Source organism: Sebastes fasciatus, chromosome 22 (genome assembly GCF_043250625.1).
Source record: "Sebastes fasciatus isolate fSebFas1 chromosome 22, fSebFas1.pri, whole genome shotgun sequence".
Lineage (NCBI taxonomy): Eukaryota > Metazoa > Chordata > Actinopteri > Perciformes > Sebastidae > Sebastes > Sebastes fasciatus.
In genome coordinates this window covers 18,438,216-18,465,216 of record NC_133816.1, presented here as the reverse complement: position 1 = coordinate 18,465,216, position 27,001 = coordinate 18,438,216, and the positions used below count along the sequence as shown (strand labels likewise).

The following is a 27,001-nucleotide window of genomic DNA, read 5'->3' as shown; positions in this document are numbered from 1 at the left end:
ACCAGCGGATTTGGGCAGAACTCAGGCTCAAACTTTCTAAAACAGTAACTTTAATAATGGTTCTCCCAGTTACATAGTCCTAGTCAAGGTTTATATGAAGGTGTTAGAGGTCAGTCGTGTACTATGAAGATGCTTAAAGACGCTGGCAGAGCTGAGTCAAAAATGCATGCTACAAACACCCTCTACATCCTGCTGGAAACCACCAACGCTGCTGCAATGAAAGAGATGCACAGCGAAAGCATGGGGATATAGGTCAACAGGTCTCAGTGAAATGATGGCTTCATCTCTGCGTTAACAGCAGAACACAGAGCCAAAATGCCAGTTAAACATGGTGACTAAATTGACCATGCTATTTTATAGAAGGCTTTGTCCAACTTAGGCACACGGAGCAAAGCCTGATTACTCCGCCCTGTTCTTTGACATTCCCAGCATACCTCACCAAGACCTGGTCAACTGGCCTATTCTGACAACACTAAATAACTGGGACTGCATTTTCTCAGTTAAAGTGATGATTGCAGGATTTCTTTTTTTTGGAAATCCTTTTGTTTGCCTCCTTAGAGAAGATCCATGTCTCTTTCATCTCTCTATGTTAAATCTATGTTCTCTCTATGTTAAAACTTATTAAAAAACAAACAGCCTATTTGACCTTCCAGAGGTCGTAGCGGGCTCAGTTTTAAATCTACAGTGAAGTGGCATCATGTGAAACTAGAAAACCTGAGGATCCCATTGGTACCAAGCATGTCCTAGCTTGTCGGAGGCTAAATAAGAGGAATGGAGTGGAATAGAGGAGTGGTGAATATAATGTTTCCGGATTTTGTGATGCTTAAACACAGGCCAACACATGTTGCTTATTTTGCTGAGTAACTTGTTATATAGTGATGTTGATTGACTCACTCGCTCCCTCCCAAAGCACACACATCATTACCACTCTTTGGTTGACACAACCGAAAAATGGAATGCATGTGTGTTATCATCAACTGTCTGTACGTCGAAATGCTGGTCGGTAAATATTTACAAATTAATATATTAGTTAGATTGCTAAAATAATCCTCTGATCTTCTGATCTTCTTACAATAGTCTGGGCATTAGAGTTATACTGTGTGGCTGCTGTGCATGAAAACACTGCAGAGACTTCCTGTATGAAACCCCAAAGAGAGCAGAGGGTCCTAGAGAAGTGCACGACCGAAGTGTATTGAGAGCCAATCTTTGACTGCCGACCACACCGAGGCTTAAAAAAGATCCTTCCATCTCTGGGTTAGAGGTGTGAAATCGGCTCATTTACAGTCAGTAAACAACCTGTTAAGAACAACAGGCGTTGTCGATACACTCAGGGCGGGCGCTCACAGATCAGTTAATGCTGCAGGCAACGTGTATTATATAAATCACATTGTAAGTAAGTAAAACTTTATTCATATGGCACCTTTTTTTAATACAGGTTACAAAGTGCTTTACATCAACATCAGTACAGAAAGCGTACAAGCGCAAAGTGCATAAAGGAGAAAAAAAAAATCTGAAATACATACGAACACAGTGCAACACACTTGTGAACACAGAAAGCATACAGCAACCACCCAGATTAACCCTTGAAATGATAGAAAAGCCAAATTAAAGGACCAGTGTGTAACAATTAGGGGGATCTATTGTCAGAAATGGAATATAATATTAATAAATATTTTTTCTTTAGTGTATAATCACGTGAAAATAAGAATTGTTGTGTTTTTGTTACATTAGAATGAGACGTTTATATCAACATAGGGAGCGCCAAGATTCCTACAGTTCCGTTTGACATAAGGGCCAAGTGGGCCGAAACACTGGAGTAGTATTAACCACATTGGCGGGTCTTGTTGTCACCCTGGCTCTAATGTTTCTGATCACGCTACCACTGCTTGAAGGAGTCAGACATGCTGGGTGTTTGTAATGCCGTACCGATTGTGTCCCACTGACTCTGAGATAGTGTTGCTGAGAGTTTGATGTGCTTAAGTAACCACAAACAAGAACCAAATAACGCGTGTTGTGTGAGGGGGGAAACTTACTCTCTCTCCCTCGTATCTGAGCTCACAGGCGCCACAGACATCACTTGTGTGTGGTTGTGTGTTTGTGCATTGTTGACTACAAGTATAGCATGAGTGGAAATCACATGAAAGAGACCTGGTTTAACTGTAGCTGAGGGAACGTGTTTAATTGGTGTTTTGCAAGGTAAATCTTTACATTCAGTACATGGAGGTGAAATCTGACTATCTCACTTCTAGTAACACAAATGAAACATGTCCAGTTCTACTGCTTTATACCGGAGTACACACATTCACTCCCGTTGTCGTCGGTCTGTCTCGTTGATCTGGTGGCCCTGTTCACCCTTATAGCAGCATAATGGAGGCTGTCTGCATCTTGGCAACCCTGGTAACAAAGTATTAAATAGTTAATTGCCATAATAGTATACGTCTCATGACTTGAAAGTATTGAAAACAGCATCACTAACATCTGTACTGTCTAATTCAAATGCAAAAATAATTTCTACGATTTTTTATTTATTTTTTTTATGTCAAGCGGTGGACAAAATAACAGAAACACGCCCAAAAATAATGCAATACAAAACAACAACAGCACCAACTTCAGTCTTGAGCGATGATCATCAGTCCTCACAAGGGCATATAGTTCTTATTGCAATATATTGAACCGGATATTTTACAGGTGATACTCTCTCATCCTCATCTCTGTTTTCTGGCTTTGAATCACTCACCTCTGCATTGGGAGCCGAGGCAGCTGGAGATCTGGCCTGAGAGTCTGGTTGTGACAAAACAAAACAGAAAAACTTCTTTAAAATTCACTATGGTGAGAAGGCCAATTCTCATTCACTTCTTTTCTGCTCTCTCCAATATCGCATACATTGAACACGATCAAATGTAAATACTAGGGCTGTCAAAGTTAACGAGATACTAATGCTTTAATGCAAATCTGTTTTAACGCCGCTGATTTCTTTAATGTGTTTAGTCTTAGCGGGCTCAGTTTTAAAATTAGAGTCAGGATTAGGATGGCATTATATGAAACTTGAAAACCTAAAGAATCCATCATTACCAACCATGTCAAACTAGCTTGTCGAGAAGGAGGTTAAATAACGCTCCAAACTTGGGCTAAATTTTAGCGAGGAAAAACTGGCATGGCCGTTTTCAAAGGGGTCCCTTGACCTCTGACCTCAAGATATGTGAATGAAAATGGGTTCTATGGGTACCCACGAGTCTCCCCTTTACAGACATGCACACTTTATGATAACCCCATGCAATTTGGGGCAAGTCAAAGTCAAGTCAGCACACTGACACACTGACTATTATGCTAAATGTGAACAAACATATCCCCAATATAATTAACCACTCTCAGCACATCACAGTAATATTAACACTTCTCTACTAAGTCAGTATGAAACTGATTGTGAGGGTTTCTGAAAATTATTACAATTATTTGTAATTGTTTTGTGTTGTTAATTGATTTCCAATAATAAATAAATACAAACATTTGCATAAAGCAGCATATTTACCCACTCCCATGTTGATAAGAATATTAAATATTTGACAAATCTCCCTTTAAGGTACATTTTGAACAGAAAAAAAAAATTGTGATTAATTTGCGATTAATCACGATTAACTATTTGAATCGATTGACATCCCTAGCAAATATCAATTTAGCCTACCTGTGCATTGGCGGCTGTTTGTCTTGTACATTGTATATGTTTTGCAAGCCAGGAAAACAACCAGGATGGTGGTGAATGCCAAAGCTCCACTCAAGAAATACACCAAGACAAGAGAGTCTTCGTCATCTGCAGATGAACATGAGGACACAGAGCTTTCAGTTTTTTTTTTTTCATAAAATTTGATCAGAAACTATCCATCACTATTTAAGAAAGGAGATAATCTTTACTAAAATGTTACTCACCTTTAAAGCCCAGCTTGGTCCCATCCCCAAACAGTATGTGTCCACATGAGGCAACAGCACAGTAGTAGGTCCCAACATGAGACTGGTTCAGGCTCTTTATTGGCAGGTTGAACACACAGGTGTGTGTTTGTGTGTTGGATTTCTTCTCACACTGATCATTCCTGCCTCCATGGGTGTAGATGAGTCCTGGATGAGATTCTTCAGAGTTTCTGAACCAGTAAACACTGTGTTGTCCATCACAGGTCCTAGTGTGTACTGTACAGTTCAGAGTCACAGAGCCTCCTGGCTGGACGGTCTCAGATGCTGACTGCTGGACCAAAGCTGGGACGTTCAGACCTGAACCCTTTACGTGGACAATAGCGCCCTCCGCAAATTCATACTGGTATGAATAGCCACTTATGCAGAAGTAGGTAGCGGAGTCTGAAAGTTGCACATATAAGATCTTCAAGTGATTTTTACCAGTGCCGGCTTCCACTTTAAAGCGTGGATCGTTCTTAAATTCACCATTCAAAGTGGCATCTTTGTCATGCTTGTAGAATTTAGACAACAGCTGCGGTTTTTGTCCGAAAGCTTGTTTATACCAGTAAAACATCACCGCTACACTATCTACATAGAAACATTCCAAAGTCACGTTTTCACCGATGCTGACCGATACGAAACGTAAAGGTGATGATAGTTTAGGAGCTGTCGTATCAGCTGAGGAGAAAATAGAAACAACACAATTAAATTGATACCACGATTGGGAGAATATTGTAGCACACAATAAATATTGCAAAAACATCAGAAGGAAAAGCGACATAAATGCACTTAACAAAAGCTACAACTTACCCATTGTTCTCAAGAGCAGACATGACAAATACAAAGCAAACATTGGAGGTGTCATCTTGTTGATATTGCCGTGGACACTTGAGAGGGACTCTATACGTCCTCTGCTTTTCAGAGACAAGACTGTGTTTGATTGGCCAATCAGAGATGACTGAATGATCACATGGTCGATGTCCCTTGATTTTTGGCTTTTGAGAAAGAATTTTCATGAAAAATGGCAGGTTATCAGGACTTATTTTGGAAATTGGATACAAAATGTATAATGTGGGCATTGTAACCTTTAGCAGTGCTGACAGTGTTAACCTGGGGGGGCACCAGAGGTTGGGCACTACACTCCCACGATGAAGCTGTGGGTCGGGACGGCTTTGTCAGCTGTAACTGCCATAAAGTATGAGCTAGTGGGGCACACACACTGGGACTCACATGCACTAGTGCCTATTCCACACTACAAGATTTTCAAAGTCGTCAGATTGCTGTACTCTTCACTGTAACTAACTTGCTGTCTTGTAATCGGGAGTCTTTAAGTTGTTGTGGTTTTCACACTACATGTCTTACCAGCGACAGGGGGTCACACACTACCAGATCTTTCAGCGGACGGAACTGAACAAACTGAAGTGAACTGAACAAACTGAATTTCGATCGTTTGTTGTTTATTGCTAATCTTTCAGATTTAAACCCAATGCTATAAGGGAACGTTATGTTGTTATGCACGTTATAACGTGCGAAGCCGCAGGTTTCAAGGTGGAAACCTGCTTCCAGGTGGAAACCTGCGCTGCTCCGCAGCAAAAGCTGGACCGGGGAGACTCACAGCCACCCGACAGTAAAGATCAAAGTAAACGCGCTACATGTATTGACGTCATCTTTTCTTGTAAAATGTCCGGCGTAATCGATAACACCGGTGTTGTCACGAGTTTATTAGCCGGTGGGAAAATTTCCTCACCGTCACATCCCTATTGGCCGGTGGATTTTTTCATCTCCCAGACCCCTTGGCCGGTGAGTCAAAGTTAATTTCGGACACGGACGGTAAATGATGTGATACGATACGCAAGACACATTGCTGATGTTATCTTTGGCACGTGTTCACAAATAGCCTGTTACCACCGGTTGCAAATGCAACACATACAGTGAGTTCCTATTATTACAGGCGACCCCTCCTCCCCCAGGTTTACCCTCAACCCGTGTCTTGCGTTCTCATTGGCTGTAGCTCGTGGCCGGAGTCCCCCTTACCAGATATTTAGCTATGCTAGATATAAGCTACACAGAGCAAAGCATGTTGACTTCATCTTGGGGCCACAGTATACCCACCTACCAGGACACCACTACACCAGCAGATTTGAGCAGAACTCAGGCTCAAACTTTCTAAAACAGTAACTTTAATAATGGTTCTCACAGTTACACAGTCCTAGTCAAAGCGTATATGAAGGTATTCGAGGTCAGTGTTGTACTATGAAGATGCTTAAAGACGCTGGCAGAGCTGAGTCAAAAATACATTCTACAAACACCTCTACATCCTGCTGGAAACCACCAACGCTGCTGCAATGAAAGAAATGCACAGCGAAAGCATGGGGATAAAGGTCAACAGGTCTCAGTAAAATGACGGCTTCATCTCTGCGTTAACAGCAGATCACAGAGCCAAAATGCCAGTTAAACATGGTGACTAAATTGACCATGCTATTTCATATAAGGCTTTGTCCGACTTAGGCACAGGAAGCAAAGCCTGATTACTCCGCCCTGTTCTTTGACATTCCCAACATACCTCACCAAGACCTGGTCAACTGGCCTATTCTGACAACGCTGTGACAAAAATGACTGCATTTTCTCAGCTAAAGTGATGATTGCAGGATTTCTTTTTTTGGAAATCCTTTTGTTTGCTGCCTTAAGAGAAGATCCATGTCTCTTTCATCTCTCTATGTTAAGTCTAGCAACATTATAGCCTAGCTTAGCATAAATGCTGGAAGCAAGGGGAAACAGCTAGTCTTCCAACAACCCCTAAACTGTTTTTTTTACGTGTCATATTAGCTAGCAAACTAGTCAGCCGTACCTCCAAGAACCACTGGTCATATTCGATGTTGGTGCTTGAAACTGGCAAACCCAACAGGACGAGTTTTTTGATGCTGCACACGGTCATTGCAACCTGCTATTTGACAATAGGGGTGTAAGAAAATATTGATACACATGAGTATCGCGATATTATGTTGTGCGATACTGTATTGATTCTCCAAAACACTGAATTGATTTTTAATTAACTTCTTAAAAAACTAACGGCCTATTTGACCTTCCAGAGAGGCTTCGGTTGGTTGCAATCTGCAACCTCACCGCTAGATACCGCCAGATCCTACACACCGGTCCTTTAAAGAAGTGGGTTTTTAGATGTTTTTTGAAAATCAACATACTCAGCTGATCTAAGGGGAGGTGGGAGATTTTTCCAAAATCTGGGATGCTGGGACACCAAAAGTGCAGTCACCTTTGGTTAGCATGTCGTATAGACAAAAGGTTTTGGTGGAGTGGCCTCTCAGTGGTGTAACGGTTTAGTAGCTCGGAAATGTAGGCAGGAGCTAGGCCATGTGGTGGATTGAACCAATTTATTGACCTGGTGTTCGAATTTCAATTGAGGGTCAAATTTAACAGCAAGGTTCCTACAGTTACGTTTGACATAAGGGCCAAGTGGGCCAATACACTGGAGTAGTATTTACCACATTGGCGGGTCTTGTTGTCACCCTGGCTCTAATGTTTCTGAGCATGCTTCCACTGATGGAAGGAGTCAGACATGCTGGGTGTTTGTAATGCCGTACCGATTGTGTCCCACTGACTCTGAGATAGTGTTGCTGAGAGTTTGATGTGCTTAAGTTACCACAAACAAGAACCAAATAACGCGTGTTGTGTGAAAGTGGAAACTTACTTTCTCTCTCTCTTATCTGAGCTCACAGGCGCCACAGACATCACTTGTGTGTGGTTGTGTGTTTGTGCATTGTTGACTACAAGTATAGCGTGAGTGGAAATCACATGAAAGAGACCTGGTTTAACTGTAGCTGAGGGAACGTGTTTAATTGGTGCTTTGCAAGGTAAATCTTTACATTCAGTACATGGAGGTGAAATTTGACTAAATTTTCACTTCTAGTAACACAAATGAAACATGTCCAGTTCTACTGCTTTATACCGGAGTACACACATTCACTCCCGTTGTCGTCGGTCTGTCTCGTTGATCTGGTGGCCCTGTTCACCCTTATAGCAGCATAATGGAGGCTGTCTGCATCTTGGCAACCCTGGTAACAAAGTATGAAATAGTTAATTGCCATAATAGTATACGTCTCATGACTTGAAAGTATTGAAAACAGCATCACTAACATCTGTACAGTCTAATTAAAATGCAAAAATAATTTCTACGATTTTTTTGTATTTTTTTATGTCAAGCGGTGGACAAAATAACAGAAACACGCCCAAAAATAATGCAATCCAAAACAACAATAGCACCAACTTCAGTCTTGCGCGATGACCATCGGTCACCGCTTCACAATCTTCAATCAGTCCTCACAAGGGTATGTAGTTCTTATTGCAATATATTGAACCGGATATTTTACAGGTGATACTCTCTCTTCCTCATCTCTGTTTTCTGGCTTTGAATCACTCACCTCTGCATTGGGAGCCGAGGCAGCTGGAGATCTGGCCTGAGAGTCTGGTTGTGAAAAAACAAAACAGAAAAACTTCTTTAAAATTCACTATGGTGAGAAGGCCAATTCTCATTCACTTCTTTTCTGCTCTCTCCAATATCGCATACATTGAACACTATCAAATGTAAATACTAGGGCTGTCAAAGTTAACGAGATACTAATGCTTTAATGCAAATCTGTTTTAACGCTGCTGATTTCTTTAATGTGTTTAGTCTTAGCGGGCTCAGTTTTAAAATTAGAGTCAGGATTAGGATGGCATTATATGAAACTTGAAAACCTAAAGAATCCATCATTACCAACCATGTCAAACTAGCTTGTCGAGAAGGAGGTTGAATAAGGCTCCAAAGTTGGGCTAAATTTTAGCGAGGAAAAACTGGCATGGCCGTTTTCAAAGGGGTCCCTTGACCTCTGACCTCAAGATATGTGAATGAAAATGGGTTCTATGGGTACCCACGAGTCTCCCCTTTACACACATGCCCACTTTATGATAATCACATGCAGTTTGGGGCAAGTCATAGTCAAGTCAGCACACTGACACACTGACTATTATGCTAAATGCAGTACCTGTGAGGGTTTCTGAACAATATTTGTCATTGTGTTGTGTTGTTAATTGATTTCCAATAATAAATATATACATACATTTGCATAAAGCAGCATATTTGCCCACTCCCATGTTGATAAGAGTATTAAATACTTGACAAATCTCCCTGCGCTGCTCCGCAACAAAAGCTGGACTGGGGAGACACACAGCCACCCGACGGTAAAGATCAAAGTACATGCGCTACATGTATTGACGTCATCTTTTCTTGTAAAATGTCCAATCTAATCGATAACACCGGTGTTGTCACGAGTTTATTAACCGGTGGGAAAAGTTCCTCACCGTCACATCCCTATTGGACGGTGGATTTTTTCATCTACCATTTCCCTTGGCCGGTGAGTCAAAGTTAATTTCGGACACGGACGGTAAATGATGTGATACGATACGCAAGACACATTGATGATGTTGTCTTTGGCACATGTTCACAAAATAGCTTTTTACCAATGGTTGCAAATGCAACACATACAGTAAGTTCCTATTATTACAGGCGACCCCTCCTCCCCCAGGTTTACCCTCAACCCGTGTCTTGCGTTCTCATTGGCTGTAGCTCATAGCTGGAGTCCCCCTGTCCAGATATTTAACTACGCTAGATATAGGCTACACAGAGCAAAGCATGTTGACTTCATCTTGGGGCCACAGTATACCCGCCTACCAAGACACCATTACACCACTGCCACCAGCGGATTTGGGCAGAACTCAGGCTCAAACTTTCTAAAACAGTAACTTTAATAATGGTTCTCACAGTTACACAGTTCTAGTCAAGGTGTATAAGAAGGTATTCGAGGTCAGTGTTGTACTATGAAGATGCTTAAAGACGCTGGCAGAGCTGAGTCAAAAATACATTCTACAAACACCTCTACATCCTGCTGGAAACCACCAACACTGCTGCAATGAAAGAGATGCACAGCGAAAGCATGGGGATAAAGGTCAACAGGTCTCAGTAAAATGACGGCTTCATCTCTGCGTTAACAGCAGAAGCAGAAACAAGAGGCCAGTTAAACATGGTGACTAAATTGACCATACTATTTTAAAGAAGGCTTTGTCCAACTCGGTTGGTCAACAGGCCTATTCTGACAACACTGTGACAAAAATGACTGGGACTGCAGAGAAGATCCATGTCTCTTTCATCTCTCTATGTTAAGTCCAGCAACATTATAGCCTAGCTTAGCATAAATGCTGGAAGCAAGGGGAAAACAGCTAGTCTTCCAACAATCCTTAAACTGTTCTATTTACGTGTCATATTAGCTAGCAAGCTACATCCATACTGTCACTCTTACCTCCAAGAACCACTGGTCATATTCGATGTTGGTGCTCGAAGCTGGCAAACCCAACAGGACGAGTTTTTTGATGCTGCTCACGGTCATTGCAACCTGCTATTTGACAATAGGGGTGTATGAAAATATTGATACACATGAGTATCGCGATATTATGTTGTGCGATACTGTATTGATTCTCGAAAACACTGTATAGATTTTTAATTAACTTCTTAAAGAACTAACGGCCTATTTGACCTTCCAGAGAGGCTTCAGTTGTTTGCTATCTGCAACCTCACCGCTAGATACCGCCAGATCCTACACACTGCTCCTTTAAAGAAGTGTTTTTTTAGATGTTTTTTGAAAATCAACATACTCAGCTGATCTAATGGGAGATGGGAGATTTTTCCAAAATCTGGGATGCTGGGACAACAAAAGTGCAGTCACCTTTGGTTAGCCTTGTCGTATAGCCAAAAGGTTTTGGTGGAGTGGCCTTTCAGTGGTGTAACGGTTTTGTAGCTCGGAAATGTAGGCAGGAGCTAGGCCATGTAGTGGATTGAACTAATTTATTGACCTGGTGTTCGAATACTTGAGGGTCAAATTTAACAGCAAGGTTCCTAAAGTTCCGTTTGACATAAGGGCAAAGTGGGCCAATACACTGGAGTAGTATTTACCACATTGGCGGGTCTTGTTGTCACCCTGGCTCTAATGTTTCTGAGAATGCTTCCACTGATGGAAGGAGCCAGACATGCTGGGTGTTTGTAATGCCGTACCGATTGTGTCCCACTGACTCTGAGATAGTGTTGCTGAGAGTTTGATGTGCTTAAGTTACCACAAACAAGAACCAAATAACGCGTGTTGTGTGAAAGTGGAAACTTACTTTCTCTCTCTCTTATCTGAGCTCACAGGCGCCACAGACATCACTTGTGTGTGGTTGTGCATTGTTGACTACAAGTATAGCATGAGTGGAAATCACATCAGAGACACCTGGTTTAACTGTAGCTGAGGGAACGTGTTTAATTGGTGCTTTGCAAGGTAAATCTTTACATTCAGTACATGGAGGTGAAATCTGACAAAATTTTCACTTCTAGTAACACAAATGAAACATGTCCAGTTCTACTGCTTTATACCGGAGTACACACATTCACTCCCGTTGTCGTCGGTCTGTCTCGTTGATCTGGTGGCCCTGTTCACCCTTACAGCAGCATAATGGAGGCTTTCTGCATCTTGGAAACCCTGGTAACAAAGTATGAAATAGTTAACTGCCATAATAGTATACGTCTCATGACTTGAAAGTATTGAAAACAGCATCACTAACATCTGTACAGTCTAATTCAAATGCAAAAATAATTCCTACGATTTTGTATTTTTTTTGTTTTCAAGTGGTGGACAAAATAACAGAAACACGCCCAAAAATAATGCAATCCAAAACAACAATAGCACCAACTTCAGTCTTTTCTGAACAATCTTCAATCAATCCTCATAAGGGTATATAGTTCTTATTTATTGAATTGGATATTTTACAGGTGATAATCTCTCATCCTCATCTCTGTTTTCTGGCTTTGAATCACTCACCTCTGCATTGGGAGCCGAGGCAGCTGGAGATCTGGCCTGAGAGTCTAGTTGTGAAAAAACAAAACAGAAAAACCTTTTTTAAAATTCACTATGGTAAGAAGGCCAATTCTCATTCACTTCTTTCCTGCTCTCTTCAATATCGCATACATTGAACACTATCAAATATAAATACTAGAGCTGTCAAAGTTAACGCGATACTAATGCGTTAACGCAAATTTGTTTTAACGCCGCTGAATTCTTTAATGCATTAAGTTGTAAGCGAGGTCAGGTTTAAAGCTAGAGTCAGGATTAGGTAGGCATCATATGAAACTAAAAAAAACTAAGGAATCCATCGGTACCAACCATGTAAAATTATCTTGTCGAGAAGGAGGTTAAATAAGGCCCCAAAGTTGCGCTAAATTTTGGCGAGGAAAAACTGGCATGGCCATTTTCAAATGGGTCCCTTGACCTCTGACCTCAAGAATATGTGAATGAAAATGGGTTATATGGGTACCCACGAGTCTCTCCTTTACAGACATGCCCACTTTATGATAATCGCATACAGTTTGGGGCAAGTCATAGTCAAGTCAGCAAACTGACACACTGACTATTACGCTAAATGTAGTACCTGTGAGGGTTTCTGAACAATATTTGTCATTGTTTTGTGTTGTTAATTGATTTCCAATAATAAATATATACATACATTTGCATAAAGCAGCATATGTGCCCACTCCCATGTTGATAAGAGTATTAAATACTTGACAAATCTCCCTTTTAAGGTACATTTTGAACAGATACAAAATTTGATTAATTTGCGATTAATCACGGTTAACTATGGACAATCATGCTATTAATTGCGATTAAATATTTTAATCGATTGACAGCCCTAGTAAATATCAGTTTAGCCTACCTGTGCATTGGCAGCTGTTTGTCTTGTACATTTTATATATTGTGCAAGCCAGGAAAACAACCAGGATGGTGGTGAATGCCAAAGCTCCACTCAAGAAATACACCAAGACAGGAGAGTCTTCCTCATCTGCAAATGAACATGAGGACACAGAGCTTTCAGGGTTTTTTTTTTTATCAAATTTGAATTTCACTATTTAAGAAAGGAGATAATATTTACTAAAATGTTCCTCACCTTTAAAGTCCAGCTTGGTCCCGTCTCCAAACAGTATATGTCCACATGAGGCAACAGCACAGTAGTAGGTCCCAGCATGAGACTGGTTCAGGCTATCCACTGGCAGGTTGTAGACACAGGTGTGTGTTTGTGTGTTGGGTTTCTTCTCACACTGATCATTCCTGCCTCCATGGGTGTAGATGAGTCCTGGATGAGATTCTTCAGAGTTTCTGAACCAGTAAACACTGTGTTGTCCATCACAGGTCCCAGTGTGTACTGTACAGTTCAGAGTCACAGAGCCTCCTGTCTGGACGGTCTCAGATGCTGACTGCTGGACCAAAGCTGGGACGTTCAGACCTGAACCCTGCACACTGACTAAAAAGCCCTCCATGAATTCAAACTTGTATGAATTTGTATTTGCGCAGTAGTAAGTAGCGGAGTCTGAAAGTTGCACATATAAGATCTTCAAGTGAGTTTTACCAGAGCTGGTTTCCACTTCAAAGCGTTGATCGTCCTTAAATTCACCATTCAAAGTAGCATCTTTATCATGCTTGTAGAATTTAGACAACAGCTGCGGTTTTTGTCCGAAAGCTTGTTTATACCAGGAAAACATCACCGCTACAGTATCTTCATAGAAACATTCCAAAGTCACGTCCTCACCGATGCTGACAGATACGAAACGTAAAGGTGATTTAGGAGCCGTCGTGTCAGCTGAGGAGAAAATGGAAACAACAAAATTAACTTAATACCATGACTGGTAGAATATTGTAGCACACAAAAAGTATTGCAAACACATTCGAAGAAAAAGCGACAAAATGCACTTAACAAAAGCTACAACTTACCCATTGTTCTCAAGAGCAGACATGACAAATACAAAGCAAACATTGGAGGTGTCATCTTGTTGATATTGCCGTGGACACTTGAGAGGGACTCTATTCGTCCTCTGCTTTTCAGAGACAAGACTGTGTTTGATTGGCCAATCAGAGATGACTCTGAATGATCACATGGTCGATGTCCCTTGATTTTTGGCTTTTGAGAAAGAATTTTCATGAAAAATGGCAGGTTATCGGGACTCATTTTGGAAATTGGATACAAAATGTATAATGTGAGCATTGTAACCTTTAGCAGTGCTGACAGTGTTAACCTGGGGGGGCACCAGAGGTTGGGCACTACGCTTCCATGATGAAGCTGTGGGTTGGGACGGCGTTATCAGCTGTAACTGCCATACAGTATGAGTTAGTGGGGCACACACACTGGGACTCACATGCACTAGTGCCTATTTCACACTACAAGATTTTCAAAGTCGTCAGATTGCTGTACTCTTCACTGTAACTAACTTGCTGTCTTGTAATCGGGAGTCTTTAAGTTGTTGTGGTTTTCACACTACATGTCTTACCAGCGACAGGGGGTCACACACTACAAGATCTTTCAGCGGACGGAACTGAAAAACTGAAGTGAACTGAACAAACTGAATTTCGATCATTTTTTGTTTATTGCTAAATCTTTCAGATTTAAACCCAATGCTATAAGGGAACGTTATGTTGTTATGCACGTTATAACGTACGCAACCCGCAGGTTTCAAGGTGGAAACCTGCGCTGCTCCGCAGGTGCGCTGGGTGGAAACCAGCACTGCTCCGCAGCAAAAGCTGGACCGGGGAGACTCACAGCCACCCGACGGTAAAGATCACAGTAAATGCGCTACATGTAATGACCGTCACCTTTTCTTGTAAAATGTCCAATCTAATCGATAACATCGGTGTTGTCACGAGTTTATTAACCGCTGGGAAAAGTTCCTCACCGTCACATCCCTATTGGACGGTGGATTTTTTCATCTACCAGTTCCCTTGGCCGGTGAGTCAAAGTTAATTTCGGACACGGACGGTAAATGATGTGATACGATACGCAAGACACATTGCTGATGTTGTCTTTGGCACGTGTTCACAAAATAGCCTGTTACTACCGGTTGCAAATGCATCACATACAGTTAGTTCCTATTATTGCAGGCGACCCCTCCTCCCCCAGGTTTCACCTCAACCCGTGTCTTGCGTTCTCATTGGCTGTAGCTCATAGCTGGAGTCCCCCTGTCCAGATATTTAACTACGCTAGATATAGGCTACACAGAGCAAAGCATGTTGACTTCATCTTGGGCCCACAGTATACCCACCTACCAAGACACCACTACACCACTGCCACCAGCGGATTTGGGCAGAACTCAGGCTCAAACTTTCTAAAACAGTAACTTTAATAATAGTTGTCCCAGTTACATAGTCCTAGTCAAGGTGTATATGAAGGTGTTAGAGGTCAGACTTTTACTATGAAGATGCTTAAAGACGCTGGCAGAGCTGAGTCAAAAATACATTCTACAAACACCTCTACATCCTGCTGGAAACCACCAACGCTGCTGCAATGAAAGAGATGCACAGTGAAAGCATGGGGATAAAGGTCAACAGGTCTCAGTAAAATGGCGGCTTCATCTCTGCGTTAACAGCAGAACACAGCCCAAAATGCCAGTTACACATGCTGACTTCATTTACCATGCTATTTCATATAAGGCTTTGTCCGACTTAGGCACAGGAAGCAAAGCCTGATTACTCCGCCCTGTTCTTTGACATTCCCAACATACCTCACCAAGACCTGGTGAAGTGGACTATTCTGACAACTCTGTGACAAAAATGACTGGGACTGCAGAGAAGATCCATGTCTCTTTCATCTCTCTATGTTAAGTCTAGCAACATTATAGCCTAGCTTAGCATAAATGCTGAAAGCAAGGGGAAACAGCTAGTCTTCCAACAATCCTTAAACTGTTCTATTTACGTGTCATATTAGCTGGCAAGCTACATCCATACTGTCAGCCGTACCTCCAAGAACCACTGGTCATATTCGATGTTGGTGCTTGAAACTGGCAAACCCAACAGGACGAGTTTTTTGATGCTGCACACGGTCATTGCAACCTGCTATTTGACAATAGGGGTGTAAGAAAATATTGATACACATGAGTATCGCGATATTATGTTGTGAGATACTGTATTGATTCTCCAAAACACTGCATTGATTTTTAATTAACTTCTTAAAAAACTAACGGCCTATTTGACCTTCCAGAGAGGCTTCAGTCGGTTGCAATCTGCAACCTCACTGCCAGATCCTACACACTGCTCCTTTAAAGAAGTGGGTTTTTTTAGATGTTTTTTGGAAATCAACATACTCAGCTGATCTAATGGGAGGTTGGAGATTTTTCCAAAATCTGTGATGCTGGGACACCAAAAGTGCAGTCACCTTTGGTTAGCATGTTGTATAGCCAAAAGGTTTTGGTGGAGTGGCATATCAGTGGTGTAACGGCTTAGTAGCTCGGAAATGTAGGCAGGAGCTAGGCCATGTGGTGGATTGAACTCATTTATTGACCTGGTGTTCGAATTTCAATTGAGGGTCAACTTTAACAGCAAGGTTCCTACAGTTACGTTTGACATAAGGGCCAAGTGGGCCAAATACACTGGATTAGTATTTACCACATTGGCGGGTCTTCTTGTCACCCTGGCTCTAATGTTTCTGAGCACGCTACCACTGAGAGTTTGATGTGCTTAAGTAACCACAAACAAGAACCAAATAACGCGTGTTGTGTGAGGGGGGAAACTTACTTTCTCTCTCTCTCTTATCTGAGCTCACAGGCGCCACAGACATCACTTGTGTGTGGTTGTGTGTTTGTGCATTGTTGACTACAAGTATAGCGTGAGTGGAAATCACATCAAAGAGACCTGGTTTAACTGTAGCTGAGGGAACGTGTTTAATTGGTGCTTTGCAAGGTAAATCTTTACATTCAGTACATGGAGGTGAAATCTGACTATCTCACTTCTAGTAACACAAATGAAACATGTCCAGTTCTACTGCTTTATACCGGAGTACACACATTCACTCCCGTTGTTGTCGGTCTGTCTCGTTGATCTGGTGGCCCTGTTCACCCTTACAGCAGCATAATGGAGGCTTTCTGCATCTTGGCAACCCTGGTAACAAAGTATTAAATAGTTAATTGCCATAATAGTATACGTCTCATGACTTAAAAGTATTGAAAACAGCATCACTAACATCTGTACAGTCTAATTAAAATGCAAAAATAATTTTCTACTATTTTATTATATTTTTTTATGTCAAGCGGTGGACAAAATAACAGAAACACGCCCAAAAATAATGCAATGCAAAACAACAATAGCACCAACTTCAGTCTTGCGCGATGACCATCGGTCAGCGCTTCACAATCTTCAATTAGTCCTCACAAGGGTATGTAGTTCTTATTGCAATATATTGAACTGGATATTTTACAGGTGATACTCTCTCATCCTCATCTCTGTTTTCTGGCTTTGAATCACTCACCTCTGCATTGGGAGCCGAAGCAGCTGGAGATCTGGCCTGAGAGTCTGGTTGTGAAAAAACAAAACAGAAAAACTTCTTTAAAATGCACTATGGTGAGAAGGCCAATTCTCATTCACTTCGTTTCTGCCTTCTTTATTATTGTATACATTGAATCAAATGTAAATACTAGGGCTGTCAAAGTCAACGCGATACTAATGCGTTAACGCAAATTTGTTTTAACGCCACTGATTTCTTCAATGCATTAAGTTGTAAGCAAGGTCAGCTTTAAAGCAAGAGTGAAGATCCATCCAAGAGTGAATCCATCGGTAGCAACCATGTCAAACTAGCTTGTCGAGAAGGAGGTTAAATAAGGCTCCAAAGTTACGCTAAATTTTAGCGAGGAAAAACTGGCATGGCCATTTTCAAAGGGGTCCCTTAACCTCTGACCTCAAGATATGTGACTATTATGCTAAATGCAGTACCTCTGAGGGTTTCTGGACAATATTTGTCATTGTGTTGTGTTGTTAATTGATTTCCAATAATAAATATATACATACATTTGCATAAAGCAGCATATTTGCCCACTTCCATGTTGATAAGAGTATTAAATACTTGACAAATCTCCCTTTAAGGTACATTTTGAACAGATACAAAATTTGATTAATTTGCGATTAATCACAATTAACTATGAACAATCATGCTATTAATTGCGATTAAATATTTGATTCGATTGACAGCCCTAGTAAATATCAGTTTAGCCTACCTGTGCATTGGCAGCTGTTTGTCTTGTACATTTTATATATTGTGCAAGCCAGGAAAACAACCAGGATGGTGGTGAATGCCAAAGCTCCACTCAAGAAATTCACCAAGACAAGAGAGTATTCTTCATCTGCAGATGAACAGGAGGACACAGAGCTTTCAGAGTTTTTTTTCATCAAATTTGATCAGGAAGTATCCATCACTATTTAACAAAGGTATGTTCCTCACCTTTAAAGTCCAGCTTGGTCCCGTTTCCAAACAGTATGTGTCCACATGAGGCAACAGCACAGTAGTAGGTCCCAGCATCAGACTGGTTCAGGCTCTTTATTGGCAGGTTGTAGACACAGGTGTGTGTTTGTGTGTTGTATTTCTTCTCACACTGATCATTCCTGCCTCCTTGGGTGTAAATGAGTCCTGCATGAGATTCTTCAGAGTTTCTCAACCAATAAACACTGTGTTGTCCATCACAGATTCCAGTGTGTACTGTACAGTTCAGAGTCACAGAGCCTCCTGGTTGGATGGTCTCAGATGCTGACTGCTGGACCAAAGCTGGGACGTTCAGACCTGAACCCTTTACGTGGACAATAGCGCCCTCCGCAAATTCATACTCGTGTGAATAGCCAATTATGCAGTAGTAAGTAGCGGAGTCTGAAAGTTGCACATATAAGATCTTCAAGTGATTTTTACCAGTGCCGGCTTCCACTTCAAAGCGTGGATCGTTCTTAAATTCACCATTCAAAGTGGCATTTTTATCATGCTTGTAGAATTTAGACACCAGCTGCGGTTTTTGTCCGAAAGCTTGTTTATACCAGTAAAACATCACCGCTACACTATCTACATAGAAACATTCCAAAGTCACGTCCTCACCGATGCTGACAGATACGAAACGTAAAGGTGATGATAGTTTAGGAGCTGTCGTATCAGCTGAGGAAAAGAAGGAAATAACACAATTAACTTAATACCATGACTGGGAGAATATTGTAGCACACAAAAAGTATTGCAAACACATTCGAAGAAAAAGCGACAAAATGCACTTAACCAAAGCTACAACTTACCCATTGTTCTCAAGAGCAGACATGACAAATACAAAGCAAACATTGGAGGTGTCATCTCGTTGAAATTGCCGTGGACACTTGAGAGGATCTCTATATGTCGTCTGCTTTTCAGAGACAAGACTGTGTTTGATTGGCCAATCAGAGATGACTCTGAATGATCACATGGTCGGTGTCCCTTGATTTTTTGCTTTTGAGAAAGAATTTTCATGAATAATGGCAGGTTATCAGGACTCATTTTGGAAATTGGATACAAAATGTATAATATGGGCATTGTAACCTTTAGCAGTGCTAACAGTGTTAACCTTGGGGGGGAACCAGAGGTTGGACACTACGCTTCCATGATAAAGCTGTGGGTCGGGACGACTTTATCAGCTGTAACTGCCATATGATCTAGTGGGGCACACACACTGGGACTGACATGCACTAGTGCCTATTTCATACTACAAGATTTTCAAAGTTGTCAGATTGCTGTACTCTTCACTGTAACTAACTTGCTGTCTTGTAATCTGGAGTCTTTAAGTTGTTGTGGTTTTCACACTACAAGATCTTTCAGCGGAAGGAACTGAACAAACTGAATTTCGATCTTTTGTTGTTTATTGCTAAATCTTTCAGATTTAAACCGAATGCTATAAGGGAACGTTATGTTGTTATGCACGTTATAACGTGCGCAACCCGCAGGTTTCAAGGTGGAAACCTGCTTCCAGGTGGAAACCTGCTTCCAGGTGGAAACCTGCTTCCAGGTGGAAACCTGCGCTGCTCTGCAGCAAAAGCTGGACCGGGGAGACGCACAGCCACCCGACGGTAAAGATCAAAGTAAACGCGCTACATGTTATGACCGTCATCTTTTCTTGTAAAATGTCCGGTCTAATCGGTAACACCGGTGTTGTCACGAGTTTATTAACCAGTGGGAAAATTTTCTCACCGTCACATCCCTATTTGAAGGTGGATTTTTTCATCTACCAGTCCCCTTGGCCGGTGAGTCAAAGTTAATTTCGGACACAGACGGTAAATGATGTGATACGATACGCAAGACACATTGCTGATGTTGTCTTTGGCACGTGTTCACAAAATAGTCTGTTACCACCGGTTGCAAATGCAACACATACAGTAAGTTCCTATTATTACAGGCAACCGCTCCTCCTCCAGGTTTCCCCTCAACCCGTGTCTTGCGTTCTCATTGGCTGTAGCTCGTAGCTGGAGTCCCCCTGTCCAGATATTTAACTACACTAGATATAAGCTACACAGAGCAAAGCATGTTGACTTCATCTTGGGGCTACAGTATATCCGCCTACCAAGACACCACTACACCACTGCCACCAGTGGATTTGGGCAGAACTCAGGCTCAAACTTTCTAAAACAGTAACTTTAATAATGGTTCTCCCAGTTACACAGTCCTAGTCAAGGTGTATAAGAAGGTGTTTCGAGGTCAGACTTTTACTATGAAGATGCTTAAAGACGCTGGCAGAGCTGAGTCAAAAACGCATTCTACAAACACCTCTACATCCTGCTGGAAACCACCAACGCTGCTGCAATGAAAGAGATGCACAGCGAAAGCATGGGGATAAAGGTCAACAGGTCTCAGTAAAATGACGGCTTCATCTCTGCGTTAACAGCAGAACACAGAGACAAAATGCCAGTTAAACATGGTGACTAAATTTACCATGCTATTTCATATAAGGCTTTGTCCAACTTGGGCACAGGAAGCAAAGCCTGATTACTCCGCCCTGTTCTTTGACATTCCCAACATACCTCACCAAGACCTGGTCAACTGGCCTATTCTGAAAACACTGTGACAAAAATGACTGGGACTGCAGAGAAGATCCATGTCTCTTTCATCTCTCTATGTTAAGTCTAGCAACATTATAGCCTAGCTTAGCATAAATGCTGGAAGCAAGGGGAAACAGCTAGTCTTCTAACAACCCCTAAACTGTCTTATTTACGTGTCATATTAGCTAGCAAACTAGTCAGCCGTACCTCCAAGAACCTCCTGGGTCATATTCGATGTTGGTGCTCGAAACTGGCAGCCCAACAGGACAAGTTTTTTGATGCTGCACACGGTCATTGCAACCTACTATTTGACAATAGGGGTGTATGAAAATATTGATACACATGAGTATCGCGATATTATGTTGTGCGATACTGTATTGATTCTCCAAAACACTGTATAGATTTTTAATTAACTTCTTAAAGAACTAACGTCCTATTTGACCTTCCAGAGAGGCTTCAGTCGGTTGCAATCTGCAACCTCACCGCTAGATACCGCCAGATCCTACACACTGCTCCTTTAAAGAAGATGGTTTTTAGATGTTTTTTGAAAATCAACATACTCAGCTGATCTGATGGAAGGTGGGAGATTTTTCCAAAATCTGTGATGCTGGGACACCAAAAGTGCAGTCACCTTTGGTTAGCATGTCGTATAGCCAAAAGGTTTTGGTGGAGTGGCATCTCAGTGGTGTAAGGGTTTAGTAGCTTGGCAATGTAGGCAGGAGCTAGGCCATGTGGTGGATTGAACCAATTTATTGACCTGGTGTTCGAATTTCAATTGAGGGTCAAATTTAACAGCAAGGTTCCTACAGTTACGTTTGACATAAGGGCCAAGTGGGCCAATACACTGGAGTAGTATTTATCACATTGGCGGATCTTGTTGTCACCCTGGCTCTAATGTTTCTGATCACGCTACCACTGCTTGAAGGAGTCAGACATGCTGGGTGTTTGTAATGCCGTACCGATTGTGTCCCACTGACTCTGAGATAGTGTTGCTGAGAGTTTGATGTGCTTAAGTAACCACAAACAAGAACCAAATAACGCGTGTTGTGTGAAAGTGGAAACTTACTTTCTCTCTCTCTTATCTGAGCTCACAGGCGCCACAGACATCACTTGTGTGTGGTTGTGTGTTTGTGCATTGTTGACTACAAGTATAGCGTGAGTGGAAATCACATCAAAGAGACCTGGTTTAACTGTAGCTGAGGGAACGTGTTTAATTGGTGCTTTGCAAGGTAAATCTTTACATTCAGTACATGGAGGTGAAATTTGACTAAATTTTCACTTCTAGTAACACAAATGAAACATGTCCAGTTCTACTGCTTTATACCGGAGTACACACATTCACTCCAGGTGTCGTCTCTCTGTCTCGTTGATCTGGTGGCCCTGTTCACCCTTATAGCAGCATAATGGAGGCTGTCTGCATCTTGGCAACCCTGGTAACAAAGTATTAAATAGTTAATTGCCATTATAGTATACGTCTCATGACTTAAAAGTATTGAAAACAGCATCACTAACATCTGTACAGTCTAATTAAAATGCAAAAATAATTTTCTACTATTTTATTATATTTTTTTATGTCAAGCGGTGGACAAAATAACAGAAACACGCCCAAAAATAATGCAATCCAAAACAACAATAGCACCAACTTCAGTCTTGCGCGATGACCATTGGTCACCGCTTCACAATCTTCAATCAGTCCTCACAAGGGTATGTAGTTTTTATTGCAATATATTGAACCGGATATTTTACAGGTGATACTCTCTCATCCTCATCTCTGTTTTCTGGCTTTGAATCACTCACCTCTGCATTGGGAGCCGAAGCAGCTGGAGATCTGGCCTGAGATTCTGGTTGTGAAAAAACAAAACAGAAAAACTTCTTTAAAATGCACTATGGTGAGAAGGCCAATTCTCATTCACTTCGTTTCTGCCTTCTTTATTATTGTATACATTGAATCAAATGTAAATACTAGGGCTGTCAAAGTCAACGCGATACTAATGCGTTAACGCAAATTTGTTTTAACGCCACTGATTTCTTCAATGCATTAAGTTGTAAGCAAGGTCAGCTTTAAAGCTAGAGTGAAGATCTATCCAAGAGTGAATCCATCGGTAGCAACCATGTCAAACTAGCTTGTCGAGAAGGAGGTTAAATAAGGCTCCAAAGTTACGCTAAATTTTAGCGAGGAAAAACTGGCATGGCCATTTTCAAAGGGGTCCCTTGACCTCTGACCTCAAGATATGTGACTATTATGCTAAATGCAGTACCTCTGAGGGTTTCTGGACAATATTTGTCATTGTGTTGTGTTGTTAATTGATTTCCAATAATACATTTATACATACATTTGCATAAAGCAGCATATGTGCCCACTCCCATGTTGATAAGAGTATTAAATACTTGACAAATCTCCCTTTAAGGTACATTTTGAACAGATACAAAATTTGATTAATCCGTGATTAATCACGATTAACTATGGACAATCATGCTATTAATTGCGATTAAATATTTTAATCGATTTACATCCCTAGTAAATATCACTTTAGCCTACCTGTGCATTGGCAGCTGTTTGTCTTGTACATTGTATATGTTTTGCAAGCCAGGAAAACAACCAGGATGGTGGTGAATGCCAAAGCTCCACTCAAGAAATACACCAAGACAAGAGAGTCTTCCTCATCTGCAGATGAACATGAGGACACAGAGCTTTTTTTTCATCAAATTTGATCAGAAAGTATCCATCACTATTTAACAAAGGAGATAATATTTACTAAAATGTTACTCACCTTTAAAGTCCAGCTTGGTCCCATCCCCAAACAGTATGTGTCCACATGAGGCAACAGCACAGTAGTAGGTACCAGCATGAGACTGGTTCAGGCTATCCACTGGCAGGTTGTAGACACAGGTGTGTGTTTGTGTGTTGGGTTTCTTCTCACACTGATCATTCCTGCCTCCATGGGTGTAAATGAGTCCTGGACGAGATTCTTCAGAGTTTCTGTACCAGTAAACACTGTGTTCTCCATCACAGGTCCCAGTGTGTACTGTACAGTTCAGAGTCACAGAGCCTCCTGGCTGGACGGTCTCAGATGCTGACTGCTGGACCAAAGCTGGGACGTTCAGACCTGAACCCTGCACACTGACTAAAAAGCCCTCCATGAATTCAAACTTGTATGAATGACTAATTGCGCAGTAGTAATTAGCAGAGTCTGAAAGTTGCACATATAAGATCTTCAAGTGATTTTTACCAGTGCTGGCTTCCACTTCAAAGCGTCGATCGTTCTTAAATTCACCAGTCAAAGTGGCATCTTTGTCATGCTTGTAGATTTTAGACACCAACTGCGGTTTCTGTCCGAAAGCTTGTTTATACCAGTAAAACATCACAGCTACAGTATCTTCATAGAAACATTCCAAAGTCACGTTTTCACCGATGCTGACCGATACTAATCGTAAAGGTGATGATGGTTTAGGAGCCGTCGTATCAGCTGAGGAGAAAATGGAAACAACACAATTAACTTTATACCATGACTGGGAGAATATTGTAGCACACAAAAAGTATTGCAAAAACATCAGAAGAAAAAGTGACAAAATGCACTTAACAAGAGCTACAACTTACCCATTGTTCTCAAGAGCAGACATGACAAATACAAAGCAAACATTGGAGGTGTCATCTTGTTGATATTGCCGTGGACACTTGAGAGGATCTCTATACGTCTTCTGCTTTTCAGAGACAAGACTGTGTTTGATTGGCCAATCAGAGATGACTCTGAATGATCACATGGTCGGTGTCCCTTGATTTTGGCCTTTTGAGAAAGAATTTTCACGGAAATCCAAGCAGAATTTGAAAATATTTGGCAGCTTATGAGGACTCATTTTGGAAATTGGACACAAAATGTATAATGTGGGCCTTATAACCTTTAGCAGTGTTAAATGCCCAAAATTAGAAGACTCTGAAATGTCTCTTAAAGGGCAAGTGTGTAGCATTATGGGGGATCTATTAGCAGAAATGGAATATAAGATTCAAGCTATGTTTTCATTAGTGTATAATCACCCGAAAGTAAGAATCGTGTTTTTGATCGCTTGGAATGAGTCTTTCATGTCTACATAGGGAGCGGGTCCTCTTCAAGGAATATGCCATGTTGCTCTGCCATGTTTTCTACAGTGGCCCAGAACCTGATCATTAGATGTTGTCAAATCATACACACTAGCCCTTTAAGTACAATTGTTTCGTGTTTTATACCAGTGGGTTACCTACAGGTCTGAGAAGTGAAGCCAAAGCTGAAGTGCCTTAAACCTGCATTCTTTCTAATAACCAGCAGGGGCGACTCCTCTGGTTGCAAAAAGAAGTCTGATTGCATAGAAGTCTATGAGAAAATGAGCCTACTTTTCACTTGATTTATTACCTCAGTAAACATTGTAAACATGAGTTTATGGTCTCAATCACTAGTTTCAAGTGTTCTTCAATACAGCATGATGTTCATTTAGTAAATTACGGTCCCATTTAGAGTCTAATAGACCATAAAGCAGGGGATGCTTTAGGGCGGGGCTACCTTGTGATTGACAGGTCGCTACCATGGCGTTGTCCAGTCTGGGAGTTGTTTGTGTTTTCGACTTAGAACTTTAACCCTTTCACATTGTGTGTTTAGTTCATGAAAGTTAATTATAACCCTTTAGGTTGCCTGAAAATATCTTATTCAGTGTTCGTTTGTACTAAGATGGCGACGGCCAAAACCCAAGATGGAGACGGCCAAAATGCAAAACTCAAGGCTTCAAAATGGCAGTCCACAAACCAATGAGTGACGTTACGGTGACTACATCCATTTCTTCTTTACAGCCTTTGGTTTTTACAATACTTGAAGGTCCCCGTAGTTCTCCGACACGCTTGTGAAACTGCAGTAACGTTAACCACAGAGTGCAAAGCGAGCAGCGTTACCTCGGATTTGCACTCGGCGGCCCAAGTTATCGCAGTCTTGGAAAGAGAGCAGTGAGCAGAGGGGTACTCAGTTGGTTGCAATCTGCAACTACACTACTAGATGACACCAAATTCTACACACTGCACCTTTAAGATGACACTGTAAAAAATGGTTGTGGTTTGAATGTGTTGTGAAGAGGAGGAACTCAGACCATAAATACCCCTCCTCTTCACCTTGCTCCCATTACTGTTTTGTATATCTAGACCTATTGTTTCTTACTGACAAAAAGACACATATTACACATGCATCAGGTTAATAAATACACCACATAGTATCAAATTCATCAAATTCATTCCCTCTTATCACTATTTTCCAAGCTACTGCAGCGGTCATATTTCATGGAAATGGACATTCCCTTCTGCCACTTTGGATTCAGGATTTGATCAATAAACAAACTATCAAAACGTACGGAGTTCTGTGAATCTGCACTCGATTGCTCTTCCTCGACGACAGGATGCGTGTCTCACTTTTCAGTGAGGATCAAATAGAGTTTCAGAGCAACTGAATTCAGTTTCATAATATTACATTCAGTTTCAAGTTTATTGGAACTCACTTCCAAACTAATAAAATTCAATTTCAAATCATGCTCTTCAGATTCAGTTTTCCAATGCAATTATTCAAGTTAAACAATGCAAATTAAAATTATGTGAATCAAATTCAGTTTTAAGTGACACATATTTCTTAGAGTTGTGGGCATGTCATTTTGATGCATTTTTCTAAGAAAAAGCTTAACTCTAGGTCACATTTGGACATATGAGTTTTAGGGAACTGAAATTGTGAAACTTAAACTGTTGCTGATGACTAAAACATAATTTGATCGACTGAATCAAAAGCTTCACTCAGACCAGTCTTTGCACGAGCGACTGTTGGAGTTGTGGGTATGTAAAAATTCTTGACAAAATATGACAAATGACAAAATACTGCTGTTATTCTTATCATATGCACAGTATGTTTTCTGCATCTAAGACGTGATGCTTGTTGCACAAAGTTCAGTGAGATGTAAGGTGCAAGGCGCAAGGCGCTGTGGCCTTCCTGTGTTTAAGCTCTGCTAGGACTTGTGTTTCCACTAATGGAAACTTACACTGTAGTTCACACCACTTTCACCACAGGAGTGAGAAGGCAAATGGTGAGAACCGACTATAGACTGAAAGGTGCGACCTGCGCTTACGTATCTGGCCAAAG

The 27,001-nt window shown here is 41.3% G+C and overlaps 5 protein-coding genes across 10 annotated transcripts in view; 1 reads left to right on the top strand and 4 right to left on the bottom strand.

Annotated features, from left to right (window-relative positions):
• The window catches only part of LOC141760518 (prostaglandin D2 receptor 2-like), a 117,680-nt gene that overhangs the window by 73,209 nt on the left and 17,470 nt on the right, over positions 1-27,001 (top strand). Inside the window, exon 1 of one of the 5 annotated variants that reach the window (XM_074623382.1) lies at positions 26,573-26,697. The exons of the other annotated variants lie outside the window; for them this stretch is intronic. The gene's annotated coding sequence lies outside the window, so the exon portion shown is untranslated. Of the gene's footprint in view, positions 1-26,572; positions 26,698-27,001 lie in introns of those variants that run through there. 5 annotated transcript variants of the gene reach the window in all.
• On the bottom strand, positions 2,158-4,890 carry LOC141760489 (uncharacterized). Its single transcript, XM_074623343.1, has 5 exons — positions 4,753-4,890; positions 3,925-4,620; positions 3,683-3,808; positions 2,738-2,781; positions 2,158-2,394 (listed from the first exon to the last, which is right to left on the bottom strand). Exons 1-5 carry the CDS (start codon positions 4,805-4,807, stop codon positions 2,275-2,277), a joined length of 1,041 nt encoding a protein of 346 aa, XP_074479444.1. The 5' UTR covers positions 4,808-4,890; the 3' UTR covers positions 2,158-2,274.
• On the bottom strand, positions 11,279-13,839 carry LOC141760917 (uncharacterized). The gene is made up of 5 exons (XM_074624027.1): positions 13,785-13,839; positions 12,964-13,653; positions 12,733-12,858; positions 11,844-11,887; positions 11,279-11,504 (listed from the first exon to the last, which is right to left on the bottom strand). Exons 1-5 carry the CDS (start codon positions 13,837-13,839, stop codon positions 11,385-11,387), a joined length of 1,035 nt encoding a protein of 344 aa, XP_074480128.1. The 3' UTR covers positions 11,279-11,384.
• Positions 16,729-19,231, bottom strand: LOC141760883 (uncharacterized). Its single transcript, XM_074623978.1, has 5 exons — positions 19,098-19,231; positions 18,271-18,966; positions 18,047-18,172; positions 17,305-17,348; positions 16,729-16,937 (listed from the first exon to the last, which is right to left on the bottom strand). Exons 1-5 carry the CDS (start codon positions 19,150-19,152, stop codon positions 16,818-16,820), a joined length of 1,041 nt encoding a protein of 346 aa, XP_074480079.1. The 5' UTR covers positions 19,153-19,231; the 3' UTR covers positions 16,729-16,817.
• LOC141760882 (uncharacterized) lies at positions 21,741-24,747 on the bottom strand. Of its 2 annotated transcripts, XM_074623977.1 has the most exons (5): positions 24,463-24,747; positions 23,636-24,331; positions 23,404-23,529; positions 22,662-22,705; positions 21,741-22,294 (listed from the first exon to the last, which is right to left on the bottom strand). In XM_074623977.1, exons 1-5 carry the CDS (start codon positions 24,515-24,517, stop codon positions 22,175-22,177), a joined length of 1,041 nt encoding a protein of 346 aa, XP_074480078.1. In that variant the 5' UTR covers positions 24,518-24,747; the 3' UTR covers positions 21,741-22,174. The 2 variants fall into 2 exon arrangements, with proteins under 2 accessions (XP_074480078.1, XP_074480077.1); XM_074623976.1 differs by lacking the exon at positions 24,463-24,747 and having other exon boundaries at positions 23,636-24,449.

Excerpts from the sequence above, each read along its gene's own strand:
- LOC141760489 (XM_074623343.1), bottom strand. The coding sequence starts at position 4,807 with ATGACACCTCCAATGTTTGCTTTGTATTTGTCATGTCTGCTCTTGAGA. Across the intron at positions 4,621-4,752 it reads TCTGCTCTTGAGAACAATGG|CTGATACGACAGCTCCTAAA; the intron begins GTAAGTTGTAGC and ends TTTTCTCCTCAG. Across the intron at positions 3,809-3,924 it reads GACCAAGCTGGGCTTTAAAG|ATGACGAAGACTCTCTTGTC; the intron begins GTGAGTAACATT and ends GTTCATCTGCAG.
- LOC141760917 (XM_074624027.1), bottom strand. The coding sequence starts at position 13,839 with ATGACACCTCCAATGTTTGCTTTGTATTTGTCATGTCTGCTCTTGAGA. Across the intron at positions 13,654-13,784 it reads TCTGCTCTTGAGAACAATGG|CTGACACGACGGCTCCTAAA; the intron begins GTAAGTTGTAGC and ends TTTTCTCCTCAG. Across the intron at positions 11,505-11,843 it reads CCTCGGCTCCCAATGCAGAG|GGTTTCCAAGATGCAGAAAG; the intron begins GTGAGTGATTCA and ends CTTTGTTACCAG.
- LOC141760883 (XM_074623978.1), bottom strand. The coding sequence starts at position 19,152 with ATGACACCTCCAATGTTTGCTTTGTATTTGTCATGTCTGCTCTTGAGA. Across the intron at positions 18,967-19,097 it reads TCTGCTCTTGAGAACAATGG|CTGATACGACAGCTCCTAAA; the intron begins GTAAGTTGTAGC and ends TCTTTTCCTCAG. Across the intron at positions 16,938-17,304 it reads CTTCGGCTCCCAATGCAGAG|GGTTGCCAAGATGCAGAAAG; the intron begins GTGAGTGATTCA and ends CTTTGTTACCAG.
- LOC141760882 (XM_074623976.1), bottom strand. The coding sequence starts at position 24,416 with ATGTTTTTGCAATACTTTTTGTGTGCTACAATATTCTCCCAGTCATGG. Across the intron at positions 23,530-23,635 it reads GACCAAGCTGGACTTTAAAG|ATGAGGAAGACTCTCTTGTC; the intron begins GTGAGTAACATT and ends GTTCATCTGCAG. Across the intron at positions 22,295-22,661 it reads CTTCGGCTCCCAATGCAGAG|GGTTGCCAAGATGCAGACAG; the intron begins GTGAGTGATTCA and ends CTTTGTTACCAG.